The sequence below is a fragment of the Choloepus didactylus genome, chromosome 10 (assembly GCF_015220235.1).
Source record: "Choloepus didactylus isolate mChoDid1 chromosome 10, mChoDid1.pri, whole genome shotgun sequence".
NCBI classification, from domain to species: domain Eukaryota; kingdom Metazoa; phylum Chordata; class Mammalia; order Pilosa; family Megalonychidae; genus Choloepus; species Choloepus didactylus.
In genome coordinates, this window is record NC_051316.1 from 93,273,363 (window position 1) to 93,297,316 (window position 23,954).

The following is a 23,954-nucleotide window of genomic DNA, read 5'->3' on the forward strand; positions in this document are numbered from 1 at the left end:
TGGTGAAAGGCCCTGGTACCCAGAGAGGCTGAGTGCATCACACAGGGTCACACAGCACATCTGACACGGTCTCAGCCAGGGCTGGGGAAGCAGCCGACAGCCCAGAGCACACAGGTGGGGAGGAAGTCCTGACTCTCCGTGTCCAGAAATACAAGGCAGCCAAGAACCCCAGCCCCACCGCCAGCCCGTGAGATGCCAATGCACGATCAACACCCAGAATACCTTGTCTGCCCTGTTCACCTCTGGCAGCCACTGGGGTCCTCATCCTGGGGTACAGAGGAGAAAAGCACAGTGGCGTTGGAGAGACCCGTTTAATGTGGACCCTCAAGGCTCAGGTGGAGGAGGAGTGTCCTGGAATTGGCTAGGCAGGCAAGGTGGGTGGGTTGTAGGCCCACACCTGACCCCAGGAGGGGTTGCCGGGCAGTGGTGGCTGACCTAGGTAGGCCAAGGGGAGTGCCAAGAGGATGGCTCAGACAGGCAGACCCACCAGGGGACCTGCAGGCCAGCCCTTAAGAGGGGACCCAAGTCAGGTGGTGAGTGACCGGGCCAGACCTGGCCCAGGAAGGCAGGGTTGGGCCTGGTTAGGGGTTCCCGGAACCTAGGGGCTGGCATCGCTGGAGGCCTCCCCAAGCTGCTGCTGGAACTCAAGGCGCGTCTGCCGGTTGGACTCGAGCAGCTCCTGGAGGCGGGCGTGGAGGTGGTCATTCTTCTCCTCCAAGTGGTCCAGACAGGAGTTGATCTGGTCCAACATGGAGTTGATGGCGGCGTATTCTGGGAGGAGGAGGAAGACACAGCTAAGGCCCCATGCCCCTTCATGGCTCACAGGCATCCTCTCTGCTCCCAGCTATCCCCCAGCCTGCCTTTTTGGGGCTGGGAAACAGCATCAAGGGGGCCTTGGGCAAGTCCCTACCCCTCCCTGAGCCCCCGCTTTGGAGAAAAAACACCTTAGTGCACCATCCCTTTTCCAAGGTTCAGGTGGTCACCAGGGTGGTCAGCCAGACAGTGTTCTGCCTGGGACATCCTGCCAGGTGTCAAATCTCTCCACTTCCTTCCGCATCTGCCTAGAGATGCCCACATCCTTGAGCTGGGCATTAAATGTCGCTGTCCCCAGGCAGCCCTTTTCTCCAGCTATTCTGTGGCTCCCTCATTCCTCAGGATAAAGCCCATAGCACCCAGCAGACTCTCCAAGGCCCTGCGTCAGGATCCAGCCCCTGCTGCTTCTCTCTAGCCCTGCCTCCCATGCCTTTTCCTTTCCTCGCTCACACCTGCCTCAGCCTTTGCCCACCTCAGGCCATTTGAACATGCCATTGCCTCTATCTGGAACTTGCTGCATCCTCCTCCTGTCTTCCTTCCCTCCTCTTCTCCTTGGATGAATACTACTCATCCTTCAAGTCTCAGCATGGATATCATAACAGGGCGCCCTCTTGATGTCCCAGGCCAGATCAGGTCTCTATTCCTGATCCCATTGCTCTTCTCACACCTCCATAGCCCCCATCTTGGGATGTACCATTGGAATTATTTGTCTTTTTCACTGCTTTTTCTCCAGTGCCCACAAATCACACAATGAGCATTTGTTGAATGAATGAATGAATGAATGAATGAACAAAGCCCCTGACTTTCCATCCTCTATGCCTTTGCTCAACTGTCCCTACCACCCAGAATGCCTCAACCACAACAACCCTTCAGGGATCAGTTCAAAATGCTCCTCCTCCAAGAAGTCTTCCTTGGCCTCCCCCAGAGACCATGGCTACTTCCACTAAGGCCACTCCTGACCAGCTTCTCAGACACATAATGTCTCTTGGAGCCAACGTCTGGCCCTATCCCTGCTGTGGGACCCAGTTTTGAGCCAGTCAATGACTCAGGCCTCTCTGGCTCAGACACACTTGGTTGCCAGCTCAGGACCAAAGAGGAAGCAGCTGGCAGTGGCTGGAAAGGGCCAGGGTCAGGGAAGCTTGACTGGGATGTGGGTGTGAATGTGCCTGAGTTCTAGGGGAAGGGCACCTGTTACCCACAGTGACATGCCTTACAGAGGACAGAATCCTGGGAAGTCCCTGCTGGATCTCAGAATCTAATGCTCTTGTGGCACAGATAGGGAAACTGAGGCCCAAGAGGGAAGGAACCTGTCCAGGGTCCTCTAGCTGATCAGAAGCAGAGTGGAGGCTCAGACTTAGGGAGAAGGTGGACTTGGGTGTGAGCTGCCATTCTGTTACATCCCAGCAAGTTATTGTACCTCTATGGAAGAAGAGGAGAACTGGGTTGTTGTGAGGATTCAAATATATCAAGAGCTCAGATAGGGCCTGGCCACAGCAAGTACTCAAGAGATGGTCACAATTATCAATATTTCACACTCATGTCATGGGACACAGCCAGAAGAAAAGAGAAGGGAAGGGGCGTTTCCACACCACTCCCAGGTCAGGCTGAATCTGCGTCAAGGGCACTTTCCAATTCCAAGCCTTTGCCTTCTGCCTGGATGCCTTCGTCCCCACCATTCTAAGTCTCATGAATCTGCTAACATCCACTCAATGTGACCTCCCTAAGAGGTCTTTCCTAATGCTCCCACCAAAGCTATGGCACTGCCCGGCCAACCCGTCCTGCAGGAGGTGATTATACACATCTGGCTACTGGTCACCAGCATTTCCCAAGGCAGAACTGCAAGCCCACCACTTACCACCCCCCATCTACCCCCCACCAGCAGCAGGAAATCTGCTACTCTATTAAAAGCAGAAAGATCCCAGGTGATGAAAATGTTCTAAAATTGATAACAGATCGTGATGGTTGCAGAACTTTGTGAATATACTAAAAACCACCGAATTGTACTCTTTAAACGAAATGGGTGAATTGCAAAATATGTGAATTATGTCTCAATAAAGAAGTCACATGAAAGAAAGCAGATCCTATACTTACCCCACATTTACTCTTTCCCTCTAAGTTAATAAACCAATCTTGGATTATGCTAAAAGAGAACCATGATAACCACTTACTGAACATTTATGTCCTTGGAAACCCGCTGAGAATTTCCCATTCATTTTCTCATTTCAATGCAGGAGGCACTAATCATTATTCCTATTTACAGATGAAGAAACTGAGGCTCTAGATGAGCCACTGGGTCTCTCTTCACACCTCACCCCATGTCCCCGCAGTGAGGCTGCTTTGCAAACAGGTCACATTTGGCAAAGCTTGGAGGCTACACCAGCAAAGCCAGGGGCCTGGGGATGCTGACTCAGCAGAGCGGGCGCGCCCCCTCAGTGGGCCGCCCCAGCTAATCCAAGGCAGCCCAAGCCCAGCCCAGCCCCCCTCCGGTGCCTCTGTCTCCCTAGGAAGCTGAAGGAAGTGGCTGGAGCAAATCCCAAATGGGCGAGTGTCTCTGGAGCTGCCTCAGTTTCCGCATCTGTAAAACGAGGCCGGTCGTCAACAGTTCTCCGATGCTGCGATTTCCAAGGACGCGCTTGCAGGCGCTCGCCTTACACCCTGGAGACGGCACCTGCAGCTCGGGACCCACCCAGTGGCTGGGGACAGGAGGGCTCTTCGTTCCCTTCCAAGCCCCGACCCAAGTCCCGATTCCCCTTCCCAACAGGGACCCCTGGAAAGGTAGAGGTCGCCTCAGCCGGCCTCCTCCGTCACCTGCTTCCCCAAAGCCGTCATCTTCGCCTTCCGCGCCCGCCTCCACCGGCACGCCCAGGTCCCCGTTGGGGCCCGACATTGCGGGGTCCGGCGCCGCAAGGGCCGCAAGACGATGGAACGCGGACTCCGACGCGCCGACGGCCGGCGCGGGGCGGAACGCGGAGGGAGTAGATGGAACTCCTTGCCGGAAGGGCGGAACGTGGCGGCGGAACGCGGTCTCACCGCCCGAGCCCCGCCCCCGCGGCCCTGGCCCCGCGGCCCAAGCTCCGCCCCCTGCCCGCCCCTTCTCCAGAGCTCCGCCCCTTCCCCGCGGAAGCGGGCTCCGACCCCACCCCGCCGTCAGACTCCGCCTCCTGTCGTGGCCCCGCCCACGCCCTGCCTCAGAGTTAGCGCTCCGCCTACGCCCCGCCCCGCCCGGCCCCGAGCCTCGCTCCTCTCGCGGTTGTCAGGCTGGGGTCAGTTCCTCGCCGCCCGCGGGGAAACTTGGGCGAGGAAGCTGGAGCTCTGCTCCCTTCTGCCACTGGGGATCTCCGTGTCAGCCAGGCGGACCCTCCGTGGGGGCGAAATCTGCGACAATTGGTTTCCAAGGCCCCCGTGGAAATTTTGGGGAAATTTCTGTTCAACAACCTCCCTGAGAGCTAAGATGGGGCTACCTCGTCCTCCCCAACCCCAACCCCAGCTCCAGCGGAGACGACCCTCACCTACCCCCTGTCCTGGGCCTCCCTGGTCTTCAGACTTGCTTTTGGGGCTCTCAATGGCTGCCCTGCCTCAGCTGCCTAGTCTCTGTGAGTGGAAATCACCGAGTTCCAGCCCTGGAGAAGGGAAGTAGGGAGAGCCTGTTTTTGGGACATCCCATCCCTGGGCTTGGGGGCAGGGGCAGAGGGTGAGGTTCCCCCTAGTTCCTGCTCTTCCCAAGCCCTCACAGTGTTTGCTGCTCCACTCCTGGGGGTGTATGTGTGTGAGGGGGTGCTCTACTGGAAGCCTGTGTGGCTCAGTGTTGCAGGTTTCAGGATAAGGCTGGCCCTTTTGCCATCACTCCCCATATTCACCAGCTGGGAAAGGGAGGCTTGCCCAAAGTCATCCAGCCAGCAAGTGTCACTTCCGGGTTGACCACAGAAGTGTGACCCTGCCCAGGGTCCAGATGAGAGATGGGAGGAGGGTCACTCATGAGGACTCTGTAGCTGTAGTGGCCACCCTGATGGTTGCAGCATCATGGTCCTAGCCTCACACTGGTTGTCCCTGAGGGCAGACCAACCTCGGGGTCAGGGGTCAGCCTGGGTATGTTCCCAGACAATGACAAGCACAGGGGGTCTCCCTGGTCCCAGATGCTGCCCCCACTTTTAACTTGAGGAAGGTGGGGGTGAGGCTGAGTCTGTCACCTGCTACAGGGGCCACCACCGACTTGCACATGGACAGGCTGCTTTCTTCTCCCTCAAACAGGTTGAGCTAGAAGTGAGTTCCACGCTGAACCACATACCTGAAAAACTGGCGAATGGTCCCTCACCCACGTCAGCCAACCCTCCTCGATGGAAAGGGGTAGACATGCTTCCTCCTGTCCTCCTAATCTCTTGCTCCTGTCGTGCCTCCTGCCCCATCTCGTGCCTCTTGGTGTGTTTCTGAGGATCTGCATGTTTTCCTGCTGGTGTCTTGCCCACATCCTGTGTGCCTGGAAGGCTGCCTGATTTTCCCCTTGTCTGTGGGCAACCACACAGAGCTGTGTCCTGTGACCCAGATGTGACTTTGCATCTGGGAATGTGTGAGAACATGTGCCTGTGTTTTTCTTTGGGTGTGTTGTGCTTATAGGGGTGAACATGTTTGGATTGTGTCTGCATGTCTGCATGTGTGACCCATGTTTCTGCAGTGTCCCTTCATGCCTATGTGCTCATATTTCTGTGCCTGTTGGGGACACAAGGCTCTTCTCTCTTGGTTGGGGAAATGCTATAGCCCCAAGGAGAGTCTCTCACGGGCCTGCCTTCTCAGTTCTGCTCAGACCTCTGCCTGGCCCTGCCCCAGCTCAGCACCCCCTCTTTCTCAGGAAGACAACTCAGCCCCACAGAATGCCCCTCTCTCCCACCAGGGACCCCATCCTGCCATGGGGACCAGGCAGGGGAGTGCCTCACCTTGTCCTTTTGGAAGTCGGGCTGCACAGAGACCTGGGGTCCAGGGTTGGGGGCCTGGGCCAGAGTCTCCAGGACCCCCAAAGTCCCCAGCAGGACCAGCCCCACCCACAGCATCCAAGGATTGGCCATTCTCCTGGAGCCTGAGCAGAGGCCCAGGGCCTGGTACCAAATGCGAGGGCAGAAGAAGGGAGGTGGGCAGGAGAATCCTGGGCATTGGGGAGACTCCTATTCATGGGACTGGCTTGGCCTCCACCCAAGACCCAGGAGCCACCCCATGGAGGCTTGTGATGCTGGAGGGGGAAGGATGGGACCCAGGTGCAGCCTCACCCCCCATGGGGCTGCTTATACAAGAGACTCTGCCCCAGAACAGTACTGGTCCTTGCTGGCCAAGGGGCCTTCATGGCTGTCCCCTTCTCTATTCCCAGAGATCAGAGCTGGCCTGGATCCTGCCCACCCCACTCCTGCAGTCATGGCCCACATACCATTGGAGAAAACAGCCCCCACCCCAGCCTGCTCTGATAGGGGCAGGGGGTGCCACTTGTCTCTAGTGCTGTCCTGTCTCTGGGGTCTCTGGTCACTTCCCACTTAGGGCTGAGACCCTCTAACACCCCTTCTCACAAACCCTACCATCATTCCCTCTCCAAGCCCGGTGTGGTAGGCTGAATTATGGCCCCCAAAGATAGCCAGGTCCTAATCCCGGGAAGCTGTGAATGTTTCTTTAAAAAGGGTCTTGGCAGATGGGATTAAATTAAGGATCTTGAGACGGGGAGATTAACCTGGATTATCTGAACGGTCCCTGAATGTCATCACAAGTGTCTGCATCAAAGGGAGGCAGAGGGAAATGTGATACAGCCAGAAGAGAGACAGTGATGTGACCACTGCAGTCAACAGAACTGAAGATGCCACACTGCTGCCTTTGAAGATAGAAGAAAGGGCCAAGCCAAAGAATGCAAGGAATGCAGCTCTAGAAGTTGGAAATAGCAGGGAGATGGGTTCTTCCCATGCAAAGGGAGTGCAGCCCTGCACACACTTCAGGGCCAGTGAAACTGATTTTGCACTTTTGGCCTCCGGAATTGTAAGAGAATACATATGTGTTGCTTAAAACCCCCAGATCTGTGGTAATCTGTTATAGCAGCGATAAGAAACTAATATACCCGCCTACCCCAGGAGGAAGCATAATGCCCATTTGTGTCTTGAGAGCTTGGTCCTGAAAGGCCTGGGTGGCATAGGTGGTGGTGGGAATCTGCCTGGCCTGGGCAAAAGTAAAGTACTGAATCAGCTGCCTGCAATGGGGTCCAAGAGCCAGGCCTGCTGGGCATGGCTTCACCACCTCGGCCCGCTGTTGGGGCTCTGACCAGTGGCTTTCTGGGCATCCTTCTTAGCTCGGGGCCTCTCTGGGCTTGGTCATGGGTCCCTGTCCCTTACTTGCCACCCAAGCTGCACCGACCTGGTCTCTCCCCAAATCTGGCTCAGATTTCTGAGGCTACAGCACCTTCTGGTGGGACCAGGCCTAGCCCTGTTGTGCTCCATGGGGCACTGAGTCTGGGACAGCTCACAGTTCCGGTATCTCCCAGAAGGGGGCAAGTATGTGTGTCTGTGGGATGGGTTTCTTCAGGACCCCATCACCTCTGGCCTCTGACCTTGAGAGGGGAGAAGAGGCTGGGGAAGGAGTTCCTATTGTGTGATGTGGACGTGAAGAGGCTGCAGCTACGGCCAGGGGTAGACAGGGAGGGGTTTGTGGGTCCCCAGAACACAGGCTCAGCCATGTGGTGGGTACAGACCCTTGGTCCCAGGGCCCTGGAGTCTTCTGCCCAAGAGCTGGATTCCTGGCAGCATTACCTGCCCCTCCCACCCCTGTCCCAGCCTTAAAATGACCCCCGAGAGGGTCTGGAGGTGATTCTCACTGTGAATGGTCATCACAGACACTGCCACCTACCCAGCGGAGGCGGAAGGTGGGCATTGGGCATGCTGGGGGCTGGCAGAGGGGCAGGGGCCACCCCTGCCGGCCCTCTCTGTCCTGGCCTCGTTTTTCCCACCCATTGTGCACCCCTCCTGCCTGGGCTCTGTCTCCCAGCATCCTGGTGAGGTGGGGGTGGCTGCCCTTCAGCCACCCTAGGGCCCCTCCAGCTCCTGGGCCCTGGCTGGGCCTCTGCGGTGGGCATGAGGTGTGACCCCATCTGTCTTCGGGTTGGACTGGGTACCCCTCAAAGGCAGGGGTGTGTGAGGGCTGCTGTGTGTGAGGGCTGGGAGCTGAGACATGCCCAATCAAAGCAGACATGAGGAAAGGCTTGGGGACAGTAAGCCGCACGGGAGCCGGCCTAGAGCCCTTTCAGTCTCCTTCCCTTTGTGCCTTCACTCTGCAGCCCTAACATCTGTGCTGGGTTCTGTGGCCTCCATCCCTCGCTGGGGGCAGGCAGGCCCTGGGAGCGATGCTGGGGTATACCCACCCTGGCCTTACCCTCCCGGATGAGTGTCAAGGGGCATGGACTCGAGCTCCTCTTGGCAGTTTGTTTATTTCTCAGGCAATGGGGGGCTCTATCGGCAGGCTGGCCTGGGGGGTGCAGGGCTGTGTGGAAGGTCTCCTGGCTCTCTCACTGGTGGCAGGGCTGGCATAGGTGGCTGGACAGTGCCAAGGACAGAGGCCGACAGGAGGGATACGGGGCCCAAGAGACAGGAGGCAGCTGAGAGGGAGACAGGAGAGTAGGAGGGCAGCAGTGCAGGAAGGACTGGGGTCGTGGGGAGAGGAGGAGCCTGAGACCCCGCCCCACTCCACCCTGGCCTCCCATCAGCCCCAGCCCCAGGGGAGCCATACTCACTGCATGCTCAGTCTTCATCAATGCACCGGTCTGTTAGGGAGAGGGTCTGTCAGAACTGGCAGGCCAGTGTGTGTATGTGTGTGTGTGTGTGTGTGTGTGTGCGTGCGTGTGTGTGCGCACCCTGACCTCTGGGGCCTCTGTACTGCCCCTGGGCTGCCCCGGGTTCCAGCCTGGCCCAGCAGCAGCTCTGGGTATTGCCTTCAGGGATCGGACAGCAGAGGGACCAATGAGGAAGGATGTGGGCGACAGGCCTGGGAAGCGCTGACCTGGGAGGCAAGTGGGGCCCAGCCACACACGGGCTTGGGCAGCCGGGCCTCCTGCCTGTTCACCCCGCTGAGCCCTAGCAGCCCTCAGCCTGAGGGAGGCTGGCGGCTCTCTGAACAGGCTGGCGGGAACTCTCTGTCCAGGCCAGGCCACCTGAAGACAAGGGCACCTCCCAAGTCAATGGCGAGCAAGCCCCAGGAGGAATGGGGAGGTGGCCCAGGACACGGGCCTGGGAGTGGGGGAAGGGGACAGTGACAGGACAGCAGGACCCAGGGCATAGGGATTGGTTGTCCAGGTCAGTGAGACCCGGGAAACTTGGTCATGGGCCTAAAACTTTCATCTGGGCAGACCCTGGCTAAACTGACAGGGAGGAGCACGTGGGCCTCGATCCCCAGGGTCCCCACAGACCCCCAGGGGGCAGGGCTGGATCTTCCTAAACCCATGAGGCTCCTGGGTCATCCATCTCTCAGACCCCCACAACGAGCAGTCCCTCCTCTCCCCCTCTCCCTGGTGGGGCGGTAGCAAACCCAAAAGATCCTCACGTCCCCTTCTCCTCTCCCTGACCAGCCATTACCAATTGGGACAGAAAAGAGGATGTGGTCATCGGTGAGGCCCAGAGATTTGGCAAAGTTGACGAAGGTCTCCTTCAGTGGAGGGGTCAGCTCCTTGTTTCTCCCTGTGCCCGAGAAGGCCAGTGAGTGGTCAGCGAACACCATGAGTGTTGTTGAATGCGTGACCCAACCCTCAGACCCCTTCCTGGTGGTGGGTCTCCAGAAAGGCCACTTTCCCAGCCCTCCTTGGGGATAGGGCACAGAGCTGGAAGGCCCTTGGGGTCAGGTGGGGATGGGCCTCCCCTCTCCCTGCATGGGGCCAGGATCAGGGTCCCCGGAGGGAGGGGGCAGTGAGGACCCACCGTAGAGGGTGGTCTTGAAGTACTCCTTGTCGGCAACCTTCTTGAAATACACCATGGCATACCTCTTGTAGTCGGTAGCTGCCACTCGCACCGTGTAGCTCCGTATCCCAGGGTAAGCTGCAGGGTGGGCGGCCAGGTGTCAGCCCTGCCCCGGCCGGGAGGAGGGGGCTGCTCCCTTGCTCCCCCCCCCACCAGCATGGGCTTCCCCCGACATCACAGTCTCTATGTAGAGGGGCAGAGAGGCCTGTGTCCCTTCCAGGAGGACACAGGTGTCTGACCCAGGAGCCCCCCAAGCTCAGGACTCACCCTTGATATTGCCCAAGTTGAACTGGCCAGGCTGGAAACTTGGGACAAAAGTTCTGATCCAGTGGAAGCAGTGCCCGTCCCTGTGGGAGTGAGAGATGGTGGGTGGGTGAGGGGGGAGATGATGCAGGCATGGGGGCCCCTGGGCTGGACAAGGTAGGGGCCAGGACTGCAGCTGGAGAGGTCAGGAGTCTGGTGTCTCCAGCCCAACCTGGGTCACCTGACCCTGCTCTGATCTTCCACCCAGCACCCACTGTCCTTCCTTCCTTCCCTGTGTGCTTTCCCATCTGTGTGACCCACCAGTCTCCCTTTCACTAGTCTCCTGGACCCTCATCTGCATCCCCACCACTCCCCTTCCCGCTGCAGCCAGAGGGACCTGCTCAAACCCACACACTGGATCCCTTCCTCACTGGTGCCCGGGGACCCTGCCAGAATGACCACCCCACCCCCTCCAGGCTGCTCATCGGCCGCTGCCCAGGGCAGCCACAGAGATGGCTTGCTGCCTCCCGAAGGGAAAGTGCTCTCTGACTTGGAGGCCACTGTCCCCTGCTGCCAGTGCCCCACATCTCTTTCTGAGGCAGTTTGGCTCTTTTGAGGACCAGCCCGGAGACCACCTCCCAGAAGCCCTCCATGAAGGCACGAAGTAGGACCTCAGGCCAGATCCAGTGTCCTTCCTCTCACTGCCAGATAGCTTGTGGCCTCTGCTTATTTTCTGAGGTCCATTCCCCTCCAGTGCCTTGTGTGTGTCTGCACTAAACTGATCAAAAAATGTTAGTTGATGGATGAACGAATGAATGAACAAGTGTCCCTCAGCTTTGGTCATCCCTTGGCCGTGACACCTGTCTGCCTCTCAGACCCCTGGGACAGCCCTCCCAGGTCCGCCATGCTCCCCAGGAGAAGGCAGCTCTCACCTGAGCAGGATGGAGGTGACATTGTAGCTGTGATCTTCCTGCAGGTCGTAGGTGGTGGTGTACATCTTAAACTGGCCATTTTCTTCTTTCGTCACTGCATTCCCAGCCACACCCAGGACATACCACTTCCCCTGGAACTGCAGGAGGGCTGGCGATGGGCAGAGCCCAGGCATGGTCCCAGGAGCCACTCCTGCCTTGCCCCTGCCAGTCCTCCTGGCAGCCTGGCTGGAGCCCGAGACCCTCTAACTGGGCACTCAGGCCTAGGCTGGACCTGCCCTGATGAAGCCAGCAGGAGCTGGAGGCTGCCAGGCCAGGGAGGGAGCCCTAAGTCTGGCAGGGGTGAGGTGACCCAGGGCAAGTGGCCCGTTGGCCTCCTGAGCCTCAGTTTCCTCCTCTGTGCCGAGCGACTGAAGATGTTCCCCCCTCAGATGGCCCTGTGGGAGTTCTGGGCGAGAGTGTGTACTCCTGGGAGGGTCTGTTCAGGTAAGGGTGGGGGTCTCCATCAGGGCACCTACGGGCAGGGCCCTGGACTGAGTAGGACTTGTCCTGCCCTGGCACCAGGACCCTCTGCCTCCTCTGCCCTCTGCTCCCGCGCCTCACCAGTCCCTCCCCACAGGTGCCCCTACAGGCCTCCTACCTGGTCGTCTTCGAAGTCTGGCTGCAGAGGGATCCTGAGCAGGGGTGGGGCCGGGATCAGGTCTGGGGTGGAGCTCTGGGCTTGGATCTGCAGAGCCCCCAGCAGGGTGAGGCCCAGCCACAGGAGACCCAGGGACATGATTTCAGCGCCGAGGAAGCGGGAGCTCCCAGTGGATGCTGAGCCTGGCAGGTGGTGAAGGAGGAGGAAGTAAGTGAGGGCATTAGCCTGCGGGACTCTATTTATGGGCCCACCTGGCTGCCAGCCTCTCTCTGGGTGGGGTGACTCATCATTTGCCAACTCCAGGAAGAATGAGGCAATTGTCAGCAACTCCTGCTGAAACACTTGGCAAGATTTCTGCCCCTTTCTCCCCCTGGTCAAGATTGTGCAAGATGGAGGGACAGGGAGGCCTGGGGGAAGGGTGGTAGGAGGGGACATTCTCCAGAACCCCGTCCCCTCCAGCAGGGTTCAGGGCTCCCTCTGCACATTGTCTGTGCCCTTTCCCTGTGCTCTGAGTTTGGCCCTGCATGTTGGACAGCTGACCTAGCTGTCACTTCTGCCCCACAGGAGCCCCTGCTTGTGCCTGAGCCCAGAGTGGAATGTGTGTGTGTGTGTGTGTGTGTGTGTGTGTGTGTGTGTGGTGAGGCCTCCCTCCCCCCACATGCCGAAAGCAGGGAATACCTCACCCCCTGCAGACCATGTGCTATTTCCCGGTTCTCACACAGGACAAGGGAGGTTGCAGCAGCTGCAAGTGAACATTCCTGACAGGGAAGGATGAGGTGTCTGCTCTGAGCTCCTGAGCCCAGATCTGGCTCTCCCAGGAGCCCCACCCCAGGCCCTGGTACAGGGTGTGATGCCAGAGAGGCTGGCCTGGCGTGCTCCCTGACCTGGCAAGAGCTCCTTGCCCTGAGCCAGCGCCTCCTTTCCTCCTGGCCCTATGTGCAGCACGCTGGGCAGCTGACCCCAGGACTCTTGTGGGGCCAGTGGGCAGAGAACCCCAAGCTGGAACGTGAGCCACAGATGTGGCCGCTTGGCAAAGCAGAGCAAGGAGGCTGCAGTTCCTGCCAGACCGTCCCCAAGGCCAGGCATGGGGGGTGGTATGAGGGGTGGGCACCTGTGTGGGGTGAGGGTGGACATAGCTTTTGCCTGGTGGGCTAGGGTGGGGAGGCAGGCACATATCACCCCCCTACTCTGGACACTGGTTGCTTTGGGTCATAGGGCTTGGCCTTTGAGAGGTCATTGAAACCATCCCCCTGTCTGTGGCCTAGGCAGATTGGAGACAAGCCTGGGCATTGATCCCCAGCAGGGACCTCATCAGCTCTACCCAACTGCTGCATGGGAATCAGCTCCCCCCAACCTGGGCTGTGGGGCAGTTGGTTTGAGGGAAGGAGCTTTCGAGGTGTACTAAGAGGGTGGGTAGAGAGCAGCCTTCGCCTCCACGGGGCCTGGAATGGCCCCCGTTGGACCCCTACCCCACCTCTTGGGCCCTGCTTGCCAGCCGTGGGTGTGATGAAAGGGCAGGAAGTGAAGATGAGCAAAGCTGGGGAGGAACGATGTTGCCACTAAAGCCCCCCTGCCCGCCCTCCAGAGGGGCCGGTGGCTGCCCCTGGCCTCACAGCCCAGAAGCTCCACCCCTGCTTGCAGAGACTCCTCTCTTTGACCTTAAAAGGTGTCTTCGGGTCTGCTGTGGCTGTTGTATGTGGGGGAAACTGGCAGAGGGAGCCCAAAAGAATTTTTTAATTCAATTTTATTGAGATATATTTACATAGCATACGATCATCCATGGTGTACAATCACCTGTTCACAGTACCATCATATAGTTGTGCATTCATCACCCCAGTCTATTTTTTGAACACTTTCCTTGTACCAGAAAAAGTGAAAAGAAGAATAAAAAATAAAAGTAAAGAAGAACACCCAAAACACCCCCCACCCTAGTTTTCAGTTAGTTTTTTGTCCCCATTATGCTACTCATCTGTCCATACACTGGAGAAAGGGAGTATGAACCACAAGATTTTCACAATCACACTGTCATACTGTTTAAGCTACATAGTTACACAATTGTCTTCAAGAGTCAAGGCTACTGGGTTGGAGTTTGATAGTTTCAGGTATTTACTTCTAACTATTCCAATACATTAAAACTTAAGATGGGTTATCTATATAGTACGTAAGAATGTCGACCAGAGTGACCTCTCGATCCTATTTGGAATCTCTCAGCCACTGAAACTTTATTTTGTTTCATTTTGCATCCCCCTGTTGGTCAAGAAGATGTTCTCAATCCCACAATGCTGGGTCTACATTCATCCCTGGGAGTCATATCCTGCATTGCCAGGGAGATTTACACCCCTGGGAGTCAGGTCCCACGTAGCGGGGAGGGCAGTGAGTTCACCTGCCGAGTTGAGCCCCAAAGAATTTTAAGGGGCAATGTCTTGGATCACCCAAGAGCTGCTGGACAGAATATTCTGGACTCTGAAAGTCAGGGGGCAGAGTGGTTAGAGCTCCCGGGTGGGTTTCAGGGCACAAGGTGGGCAGGAGCAGCAGCGGGGGGGTGGGAAGCTGGGTCTGTAGCATGAGAAAACCAGAACTGGGTGCAGGAGGGGAGAGCTCAGCTCAGGGGTCTCCAGGCCATGTTTAAATCCTGGCTCATCCCTCAACCTAATTGCCCCCGTATAGAGAGAGCTGCTCAGTGGATTTAATGAAGCCATCTGCGGCCAAGAACCCAGGACTTTGAATGTCCCCACACAGGGTCGAATCTGAGTTTCTGGCAGAGCCCACACAGGGCCCATTCTCTCTGCACTGGCTCCAGGACTGTCTCAGACCCACTGGCCTTGTCTCTGCCTCCACTTCTACCTTGGTCTTTGCTCTGCTGACACTTGGTGGCGACCCTCTCATCGCCTCATCCTCACCCGCTGCCTCTCTAGAGGCTGGGCTGGTCCAGGAATTGAGGGAGGAGACAGGAGTGAAGGGGACGAGGCCTTTCTGGGGATTTGAGTCTCGGACATGCAGTATCCCAGCCAGACCTTGTGGGGTACCAAGGACGGTCCTAGGCATGGCTGGAGCAGAGGCCAGGCCCGCAGGATGGGAGGCGCAGCAGGAGATGAGCAGGGGGGGTGCCTTGCAGCGTTCTTTCTTAGGAAGGGAGGAATCCGGCAGGCATGGTGAGCGATTAAGGTGAGAAGCTGGGCCCACCTTCTTCAGAGTCCAGCAGGGTTGTGGGGCAGGGTGGACGGCTCAACCCCCAGGGCACATCCACAGGCACATGTACACTTGAACACAGGCGCCCACGCCTACCACCCACAGGCTGGAGACTCTGCACTGAGAGGGTTTATACTCCTGGCTGGCTCCAAGGATGCCAGGGTGGACAGGACACTGGAGGCCCTCACTCTGTACCCACCTCCTTCCCCCTGAGGAAGGAGATGGCCGGAAGATTCGCTCTGTCCAGGATCCCACGGTTCTTGGAAGGGTCTGTACCACACAGGTGGCACCATGGGTGGCCCGGCATGCACACAGCCCCCTCCCTCTTGACCCCCTGCTGGTTTTCACTGTGCACCAGAGGCTGCTGGGGCTGGTCCTGCAGGGCAGTGGGATTTAGCCAGCTGGCAGCAGTGAGAGCCTGGCCACCTCACCCAGCTTCCCCTGCTCTTTCTAGGAAGCTGCAGATGTTCAGGAGCGAGGCCTCAATAGGCCACACGGAGGCTTTGGGGCCAAGCCCCAGCTGGGAGAAGTCAGGGCTGGGCCTTTCAAGTCCTGCTTGGGGTTGGGACTCACAGGGGCTTGAACAGGGCTCCTGCCTGTCCCTACTCCCACATCACAGATAAGGGTCTTCTCCCCCACCACCTGTGCTGCTCCAGACCACCCCCTCTGTCTTCAGAGGGCCACTCCCCGAGACTGCAGGGGCCTGCCCTGCCATGGAGGAGCCTGTGCCCCACTCCTGGTTGAATCCCCATGTGAGATACTCCCTGGCAGTGCTGGCATATCAGGAACCCAGGCTGAGCTCCTTCTGGCTTCCTGAAGCTCATGGGCAGTGTCCAGCCCAGGCCTGGATGGTTGGTCAGAGATCTCAGAGAAACAGAACCAACAAAAGATTTATTTTAAGGAACTGGCTCACAAGACTGTGGAGGCTGGCAGGCTGGAAACTCAGGGAGGAGGAGTTGGCGCTGCAGTGTTCAGGCAGAATTTCTTCTCTGTGAAACCTCCGTTGTCTTGCTCTGAAGGCCTTCAACTGGTTGGATGAGGGCCACCCATATTATGGAGGGTAATCTGCCTTATTTAGAATCAACTACTGTAGATGCTAATCACATCTACAAGATACCTTCACAGCAACATCTAGGCCAGTGTTTGACCAAACAATTGGACACCATAACTTAGCCACACAATTTGACACATAAAATGAACCATCCCGGCATCCCTCTCTCCCAAGAGATCTCCAGGGAGGTGGGAACAAGGCGACATCTGGGATCCAAGGGCCACCCCTGGGAAGAGCCTGCAGGCCCAGTGCCGCTGGGAGGCCGAGTCATGGCAGTGGAAATGCTTGGGGTCCACAGATGGGCCCTCTTTGGTCATTGCAGGGCCAGGCTGGGCACCTCCAAGGCCTGGGGTCTCCTGTTCACAGAAGCAGCTTTCTTACCAATATACCCCCTCCCTCAAGCCATGATTCATCCGGGGAACCTCCAGGATCTCCTGGTCCCTTCCTCTCCCACCTGACCGGAACCCTGCATGTGGGAGAGCTCTGAAAGCAGCCCCTCCCAACACCCCCCCCCCAATGCACCCACTGGATTCCTCCTTCCAGGGAGGCCCTCAGGGTCCTGCCAGACAGGGGGAAGCAGGCCCTGCCACATGGGGCCTGGGCTGAGGGCCACCTCCTGGTTCTTGCCTCAGGTGCCAGGCCCAAGCATGCCTGTCTTTCACTCTACACCTGGAATTCCACAGAGGTGACAGGGACGAGGTGACCATAGAGGGACAGGAGGGGTAGGTGGGCACTGGGCCCTGTGGGGCTTGTGTCAGAGGCTTCTGCCTGGCACAGCCCTGGCACTAGGCATGACCTCTGCTACTACCAGCTCTGCACCCTCCTGCTGCGGCCCTTGGCACTCCAGCAGGCCCTGAGGAAGGGCCTCTCCTGGCTCATCCCCACACTCCCTGCTTCCCAGGTCTCTCTTGGATGCACCTGAAGGCGGCCTTGTGTGGGAAGATGGGTCTGGTGCTTCCAAAAGGCTGGTTCACCTTTGTGCCCTAAGAGCCCAGGACAAGCCAGAAGATTGCCTAGCCTGGGGTGGGGTAGGGGAGCAGGGCGGTGGGTACCAGAAGGGTTAAATGAGAACAGGTGCCCCAGAGGACTCCTCTTGGCTCCAGAAATATGGTGCTCAGGTTTGTGCCTGAATCTGAAACCCATGCCTGCTCCTCGGGACTGGGGAGCCACCCCGTGGTCTGGCCCTTCGACCCCTCCCCACCATTCATCTCCACGGTGGAGGAGGGTCTGGGTCCTGGCACCAAGGGTTTGTTTCAGACTGGGTGGGTGGGGCGTGGAGGGAACAGACTTGGCTGAGCCCCCCCACACACCCCAGGCTGTGACAGGCATCAAGGACCAGGTCAGGCCTCAAAGGCAAGGCAGTGTCCACCTTCATCAGGGGAGGGAGGCTGAGCGGGGCACGCGGAGCAGGGGCAAGGGGGCAGCAGGTGGTGTGGGGGGCAGAGGAGAACAAGAAGCAGAACCCAAAGTGGATCCAGGGTAAGGGGGGCAAGAGGTGCCTGGGGTGGGGCTGATCCGGCTGGGGGTCGTTCTAGCAGCTGTGCCCATCCAGCAAGACTTTGGCCTTGGCCTGGCCTCTGTCTCTCTGAGGTCCAATTCTCAGGGGCCCAAGCTCCGGGGTGTGGGGCCGGTGGGGAGTGTGAGTCTCTGGGGCAGGGTTTGGTGTCTCAGACCCTGGGCTGGGGGGAGAAATACCCACACCCCACCGCCCTTTCCACTGACTCTCCGATCATCTCTCGGGAGTAGGAGCCCCTCTGCAGAGGTGTGATGGGCAGGTGGGCCCGAACCCTAACCCTGAGCAGGGCACAGGCTGGAGGGTATGGGAGCTTCCCTCTGGAAGGCCCTAACGACTTGGGTGGGCACTATCCTCCCCCAGGGTCTGTGCAGCCCCAAGTTTCCCTCCCTGGGGGCTCAGCCTGGGTCTGCCAAGACTGGAGGGCCTAATGGCTCCTTGGTTTCTATCCACACTCCTGGGTCCCCCCTGTCCTGGGCCATCCATGCTCCAGGTCTGCCCACCAGGAACTTGGGTCCCTCTCAGGCAGGGCCCTGGGCCATGGGTGGCCTGGCCTGTGTAGGGAGCTGCAGCTGGGCTGCTCAGAGAACCCCTGGTGTCCCTGGGCTGAGGAGCTTCATGGCTCGGCTCTGTCCCAGGGTAGGGCTGTGGCTGTGGCTGGAGGGTGGGAGGCCCGTTGGAGACGCATCCGGCCCTTTTCCCACTGTCCCCTCCTCTTTCTGCCCCTCCCCCTGCCTTCCCCTTCCCGCGTGGCTAAGGTTCATATAGGATTCAAACGCACACGACACCAAGTGTGCCCCCAGGGGGACTGGGAGGACAAGGAGCGGTGGCCACTGAGAAGGCATTGCCTGGTGTCCAGGGGTTTCAGGGTTCCCACCCTTCCCTTCTGTTTATAATTCTCCCCAAGGAAGGCGAGACTTTGGGAGCAGGAGGCAGGAGGGAGCTACTTCCTCCCAAGCGAGGGGCATCTCAGAGCACCACCCGAGGGGAAGGGGCAGTGGGGGTGTGGGCATTCCTCCCCCCAGCCCAGGGTCTGAGACACCAAACCCTGCCCCAGATACTCACACTCCCCACCGGCCCCACACCCCTGAGCTTGGGCCCCTGAGAATTGGACCTCAGAGAGACAGAGGCCAGGCCAAGGCCAAAGTCTTGCTGGATGGCCACAGCTGCTAGAAAGACCCCCAGCAGGATCAGTCCCACCCCCAGGGCACCTCTTGCCCCCCTTACTCTGGATCTGCTTTGGGTTCTGGCGTTGGAGCTTGTGGACTAGGGTCAGACTCTTGCCAGGGGAAGTCTAAAGGCAAGGGACGGGCCTGGGACACATCAGCCCCTGCTGGACAGAGGGGCTGCCACTCCCCAATGGCAGACACCCCCCTGGGATCCGGTGGACCTTGGGAGGAAGCAGGCCTGGATCCATGCAAAAAGCCATCCTGGCTGAACAGCATTCTCCAAGCCAGACAACCAGATCCTGCATAAACCAGACTCAGTGCCCTTCGGGGCTCACAATAAACCAGGACTAATTTATGGCCTTAAATATGTGTTTTAGAATAACAAACGCTGCAACGTCATAAGCAAAGTGTTCAAAGTAAGAATTTAGAAAAGAAACCACAGAATAAGGCAGAAGCAAATAGAAGGAAGGAGAAAATGAAGTTAAGAGCAGGAACTAAGAAAACAGAAACAAAGATATAATAGGAATCTCAAAGCCAAAAGCTGACCTTTGGAAAAGACTAATAACATAGAAATTTGGCAAGCATTTTCAAGACAAAAAGATATGACACAGACTATATTAGGAATTCAAAAAAGGACATAACTGTAGATTCTACAAACATTAAAAGGATAATAGGGGAATACTACAAGTAACGAAATGAGACATCTCCCAGCAAATGATAACTTACCAAATGGATTCCAGAAGAAAAAGAAACTCTGAGTCGACTATAACCATTACAGAAATAGAATCAGTTAACACATCCTCCCACAAAAAGAGCCTCAAACTTCTTCCTATATTCTTTTTTTTTTTTTTTTTCTCAATTTTTATTTAGAAAGTTCAGTAAAACAACATGATATCACGGTTTGGAATTTTAATCTCACTATAATTTAACATTTAAAAATCTAGTAATTTTTGATTTTCAACAATGAAATTTATAAAAATAATTTTATATTTATAAAATGAATCATTACTGCACAATAAATTATTCCTTTTTATTACCTGAAAAACATTTTGTACTATATAAACATCAGTTCCTTTTTGTCTAGCATTTTTGACAGTTCAGTATACAAAAATATTATGTTATAAATTCCCTGACCATAGTTATTAAAACAAAATCTGTAGTAATAATTTCTAAAATATAGCTAGTTAGTAAATTATGTGGTTAAATTACAGGGTGTACTAAAAATGAATTTTATGTTTTATACTTTATGGATATTTTTTCGTGTCTTCTAAGGGAACAACACATAAAAGTAAACAGAGACCTACAAAAGACATTTGAATTTATAAACATCAAAAATATTATTCATAAAATGGATACCACAGTGATTTTTTTTTTTTTAAATAAGGGTTAAAAAATACTTTCCTTCTCTCTCTTTTTGTCTGTCTCTCTCTTTCTCCTGCTCTGTCTCTGTTTCAAAGAAAAATTTTACAGTTTTACAAGGATACCAACTTAGAAGGAATTTTATTGATTCTATTAAATCAACGATAGCTTGTAAGTAATTATTTTTCCACTCTGAAAATTCAATTTGATTTTAAAACCTAGTAAGTCAGTTAACATTAACAGAACTTGTTTATTTGTAGGATAAGTGAGGGTTATGCAATCACAATCTTAGAAATTTTGCAAAGTCCAGAAAAAAATAGTTTAATTTAATCTCTAAATGAAAGCTTGTGTTATTTCTTTTTATATTGTTGATAATTAGTTGGTATTTTCCTGTTCAGCCATTATAGTGAGGAAAGAGAGAGAAGTTACTGCTTCATGTGGCAACTCATCATTAACTGTTTTAAAATAAGTTCCAATTGCAGATGATATCACATAGGTACAACTCCTGGCCTCCCCTCAGTATGGAATTAAATTAAAGTATATTCTTGGGTTTTTGAAAATTTGCTAAGTCACTGATTTGATTTTGTTTTTATTTTCATCATAACCTATCCAGTGGATTTTTGTTGTTGTGGTTGTTGTTTTTCTATTATTTTGTTTAAAAATTTTAGGGGAGGAGATGCTTGTGAAAAGTGGACAAATGGATTTTACAAGTAGCATGACAGATATAGTATTCAATAATTACTCAATTACATATATTTAAAAATCACAGTGATAAGCTCAAGATTTTTATTCCAATGCACCAAGATCGATTCTGGTTAATATCAACCAGACCTGGGCTCAAATGTGGCTAACCCACCCTTTAGGTTTGTGAACTTTGGTTAAATTATTTAAACCCTCTAAGCTTTGGTCTCTTTATTTTTAAAAAAGAGTTAGAGATACCTCCCTTATAGGGTTGTTGTAAAAATTAAACAAGGCAACACATGTGTGGGAGGTGATTAATTGTCTCCCAGTATCAGTTCTCCCAGATTTGTGCAGTTGTAGCTGGCAAAGGCTTTTCCCTCTCCCAGCCTCCCTGAGAGCTAGATATGAGCTTGTGTTAAAGTCTACTTGGTGGATGCCTACTTATGGATTGTTTCAGGAGAAAGAAATAAACATCTTTCCTGTTTAAGCCACTGTTTCAGGGGTTTCTTTGTTGCTGTAGTTGAGCCTGTATCCCAACTGGTAAAGCATATTAAGATCCTAGCATTCTTCCTTGAATTCAGTCAGATCTCCAAAAGCATCTGGTTATCTTTAGAATGACTATACTTTTCCAAATTTAAGATAGGCATATTTAACTGTGGGCCAAAGAGGTGCTTCTTGGTCACAGAAAGCTCATATAAGTAATTCTCTTTTCAAAGAAGTACACCCTATTCTATAACAACTGCTTTATTTTTCTAATCAGCAGGTTTATAATTTGTAAAAACTTGGTTCATTTTAGAATAACCTGGATTTCTGATTTACAATTCTCAGTCTAAGAAGGACACTTCATTCTGCAACACATTATGATAAAGCAATTATTTACAGACTTAAATTAATATTAAGACAACAAATGAAAATAGTACATAACATTCAATTCATTCAGACACAGTGCAAGGCAGTGCGGAAAAATACACCATATAAACATATCCAAACTCATATACATTGGTTGCATATGAAGGGTTTAAACAATAACAATGACAAAAAGAACAAATGAACATATCAACAAGAGAATGGGATAACCTCTTATAACAGCACCATGAAGAAGCCTTGGGTAAGAGTTTGCCAAAAGTACTATCCTGAGATATTTCAAGGCCAGCAACTTTTCACATTTATGCAGTGCCGTTCAGAAGTAAACAAACATGTACTCTCACAATTGCTTTTGTTTGGCGAGAGACTGGTGTGAAATGACGGAGGCTTGATTTGCAGTTATTTTGTAATGTTCTTGCCCAGAGCCTTGCGGTGGGGAAGGGAGTGGGGTTTCAGGAGTTGAGATCTGGTCTGTATGAACCAGTGTTGACATGGAACTTATAAGGATAGTCTGTCCAGTTAATGGATCTTGAGACAAATGTGGGTGCATTGGATGATGGAGATGGCCAGCATCGTTGGAAGCACCACCCAGTAGCATCTCCTGAAGTAGGCTGTCAATTTTAACCATCCCAAAAAGTTTAACAAACTGTATTTGTTCAATCATCTGCCAGGTGATGCTCTGCAGGGTGGGCAGAAGCAGAAGCAGCTCCCCAAATCTCCCCCGGGAGTCGTACTGCCTGTCTTTGATGTAGTCCTCCAAACCAATCTGAACTTGGAATCGCATGTTCTTAATTTTTACTGGGTCACTGAGTCCTTTTGCATCTGGGTCGAAAAATACAATTGCCTTCAAACAAGCGTATTCATTGTCATCAATCTGAATTTCTTGAAATGGTCTGACCAGCTCATCTAGAATCCGATTGGCCACACGACTGATCTCTACTTCACAGCTGTTGCGGTGGATAACGTAGTTGTTTCCCAAAAGCAAAATATCTTTATACACCATGGATCGCTTGGTAGCTCCAAGCAATAAGTGTTCCCCTGCATGAGCTCTCAACAGTGTCACCTGATCATCCAATGGTAACTCACAGAAGGCAGGGATATATTTAGCCCATTCCACCAAGACTAAGAGTTGCTGTTTCATAGATTCACAGACATCAGCAATACTTGCAATTTTCTTCACATTTATGTCAGTACTTGCCCCAGGGCTTGAGACAGGGATCTGGCGAGACAGAGCTTCGGCCTGTGCCAGCATGTTAATGGAAGGAATATTGCTGCCATCAAACGTGCTTCTTCTGGTGCTTATTCTATCGCGTTCATTTTGCACAGCTTCTTTTTCCATTCCTGCTCTAAAACATTTTCTTAATCGACAATATCTACATTGATTCCTTTTGTCCTTGTCAACAACACATTGACGACTGAACCTGCAGGAATAAACGTGACTCTTGCGTATGCTGCGTCTGAAGAAGCCCTTGCACCCATCGCAGCTCGATGCCCCGTAGTGCTTTCCTGTTGCTCTGTCCCCACATATAGCACATAGGCAGTTCACACCGTTGTCTGCAGTATTCATACTTGTTGTTTCTGGGGCAGAACTATCAGCTTTGCAAACTTGGGCAAGTCAAGTTCTCTCAAATTCAGTTTTTTCATCTTCTTCCTGAAGACAGGTTGCTGGCGATCCTAGACTCCTCTGTCTGATTGCAAGGCACTGAGTGGCAAATGCTGATCTCTCCCTTCTTTTCCAGGTTTCATTGTTTACAGCTTCTGGCTTCCATGGCTTTCTCTCTCAGTTTCTGTGTCTTCCTCTCTGAATTTCATCCTTTTATAAAGGACTCCAGTAAGAAGATTAAGAACCACCCTGCGTGGCTCCGGGACTTCCCGCGTCGCAGTCAGCCGCGCGGCAGCCGCTGCATCTCCCAGCAGCAGGTTCCCCCCACCCACCCCTGCCAGCGGTGTCCTGCGTTGCCTCTTCCTATATTCTTTTGACATGACTCATTAGACTTTGAACTCCTCTCGGCTTTCTGGCAAAAGATATCCCAGATTTATCCTGTACGTTTTCTGCCCCACATTCAGAAACAACCATTTCTCCAAGAATCTCTGGTTCTTTTTAGAAGGAAAACGAAATTTAGAGGCCACTTTCTGGGCACCAGGGTTGCTTATATCAACAGGGCTGTCAGTACTTCAAGTTCTTTACGGTGAGCAGACTTAGGAAATGCAGTCTTATTAAGCAGCCAACGATTATAGTTCATGCTGATATTTTAATTTCAATTTAAGAAGATGGGGTTTCACTATTATTCAACATTGTGTTAGAAGTGCTAGCCAGAGCAATCTGGCAACACAAAGAAATAAAAAGCATCTGAATTGGAAAGGAAGAAGTAAAACTGTCATTATTTGCAGATGATATGATCTTATATTTGGAAAACCCTGAGAAATCAACAACACAGCTCCTTGAGTTAATAAACAAATAATACACATAAGTCAGTAAAGTTCCTATACACTAGAAATGACCTAACGGAAGAGACACTCAAGAAAAAGATTCCATTCTCAAC

General features: G+C 53.9%; 3 protein-coding genes across 4 annotated transcripts; all 3 read right to left on the minus strand.

Annotated features, from left to right (window-relative positions):
* Positions 1 to 292: 292 nt before the first annotated feature.
* Positions 293 to 3,853, minus strand: C10H9orf16 (chromosome 10 C9orf16 homolog). The gene is made up of 2 exons (XM_037851284.1): positions 3,622 to 3,853; positions 293 to 771 (listed from the first exon to the last, which is right to left on the minus strand). Exons 1-2 carry the CDS (start codon positions 3,698 to 3,700, stop codon positions 599 to 601), a joined length of 252 nt encoding a protein of 83 aa, XP_037707212.1. The 5' UTR covers positions 3,701 to 3,853; the 3' UTR covers positions 293 to 598.
* Positions 643 to 11,806, minus strand: LCN2 (lipocalin 2). Of its 2 annotated transcripts, none has more exons than XM_037851283.1 (7): positions 11,586 to 11,806; positions 10,949 to 11,085; positions 10,041 to 10,120; positions 9,735 to 9,851; positions 9,396 to 9,497; positions 8,558 to 8,587; positions 643 to 771 (listed from the first exon to the last, which is right to left on the minus strand). In XM_037851283.1, exons 1-6 carry the CDS (start codon positions 11,721 to 11,723, stop codon positions 8,565 to 8,567), a joined length of 597 nt encoding a protein of 198 aa, XP_037707211.1. In that variant the 5' UTR covers positions 11,724 to 11,806; the 3' UTR covers positions 643 to 771; positions 8,558 to 8,564. The 2 variants fall into 2 exon arrangements, with proteins under 2 accessions (XP_037707211.1, XP_037707210.1); XM_037851282.1 differs by lacking the exon at positions 643 to 771 and adding an exon at positions 8,236 to 8,422 and having other exon boundaries at positions 11,586 to 11,805.
* A 7,875-nt stretch (positions 11,807 to 19,681) lies between these two features.
* On the minus strand, positions 19,682 to 23,704 carry LOC119504899 (hepatocyte nuclear factor 4-gamma-like). The gene has a single exon (XM_037797507.1). It carries the CDS (start codon positions 22,976 to 22,978, stop codon positions 21,752 to 21,754), a length of 1,227 nt encoding a protein of 408 aa, XP_037653435.1. The 5' UTR covers positions 22,979 to 23,704; the 3' UTR covers positions 19,682 to 21,751.
* Between the last annotated feature and the right edge of the window lie 250 nt (positions 23,705 to 23,954).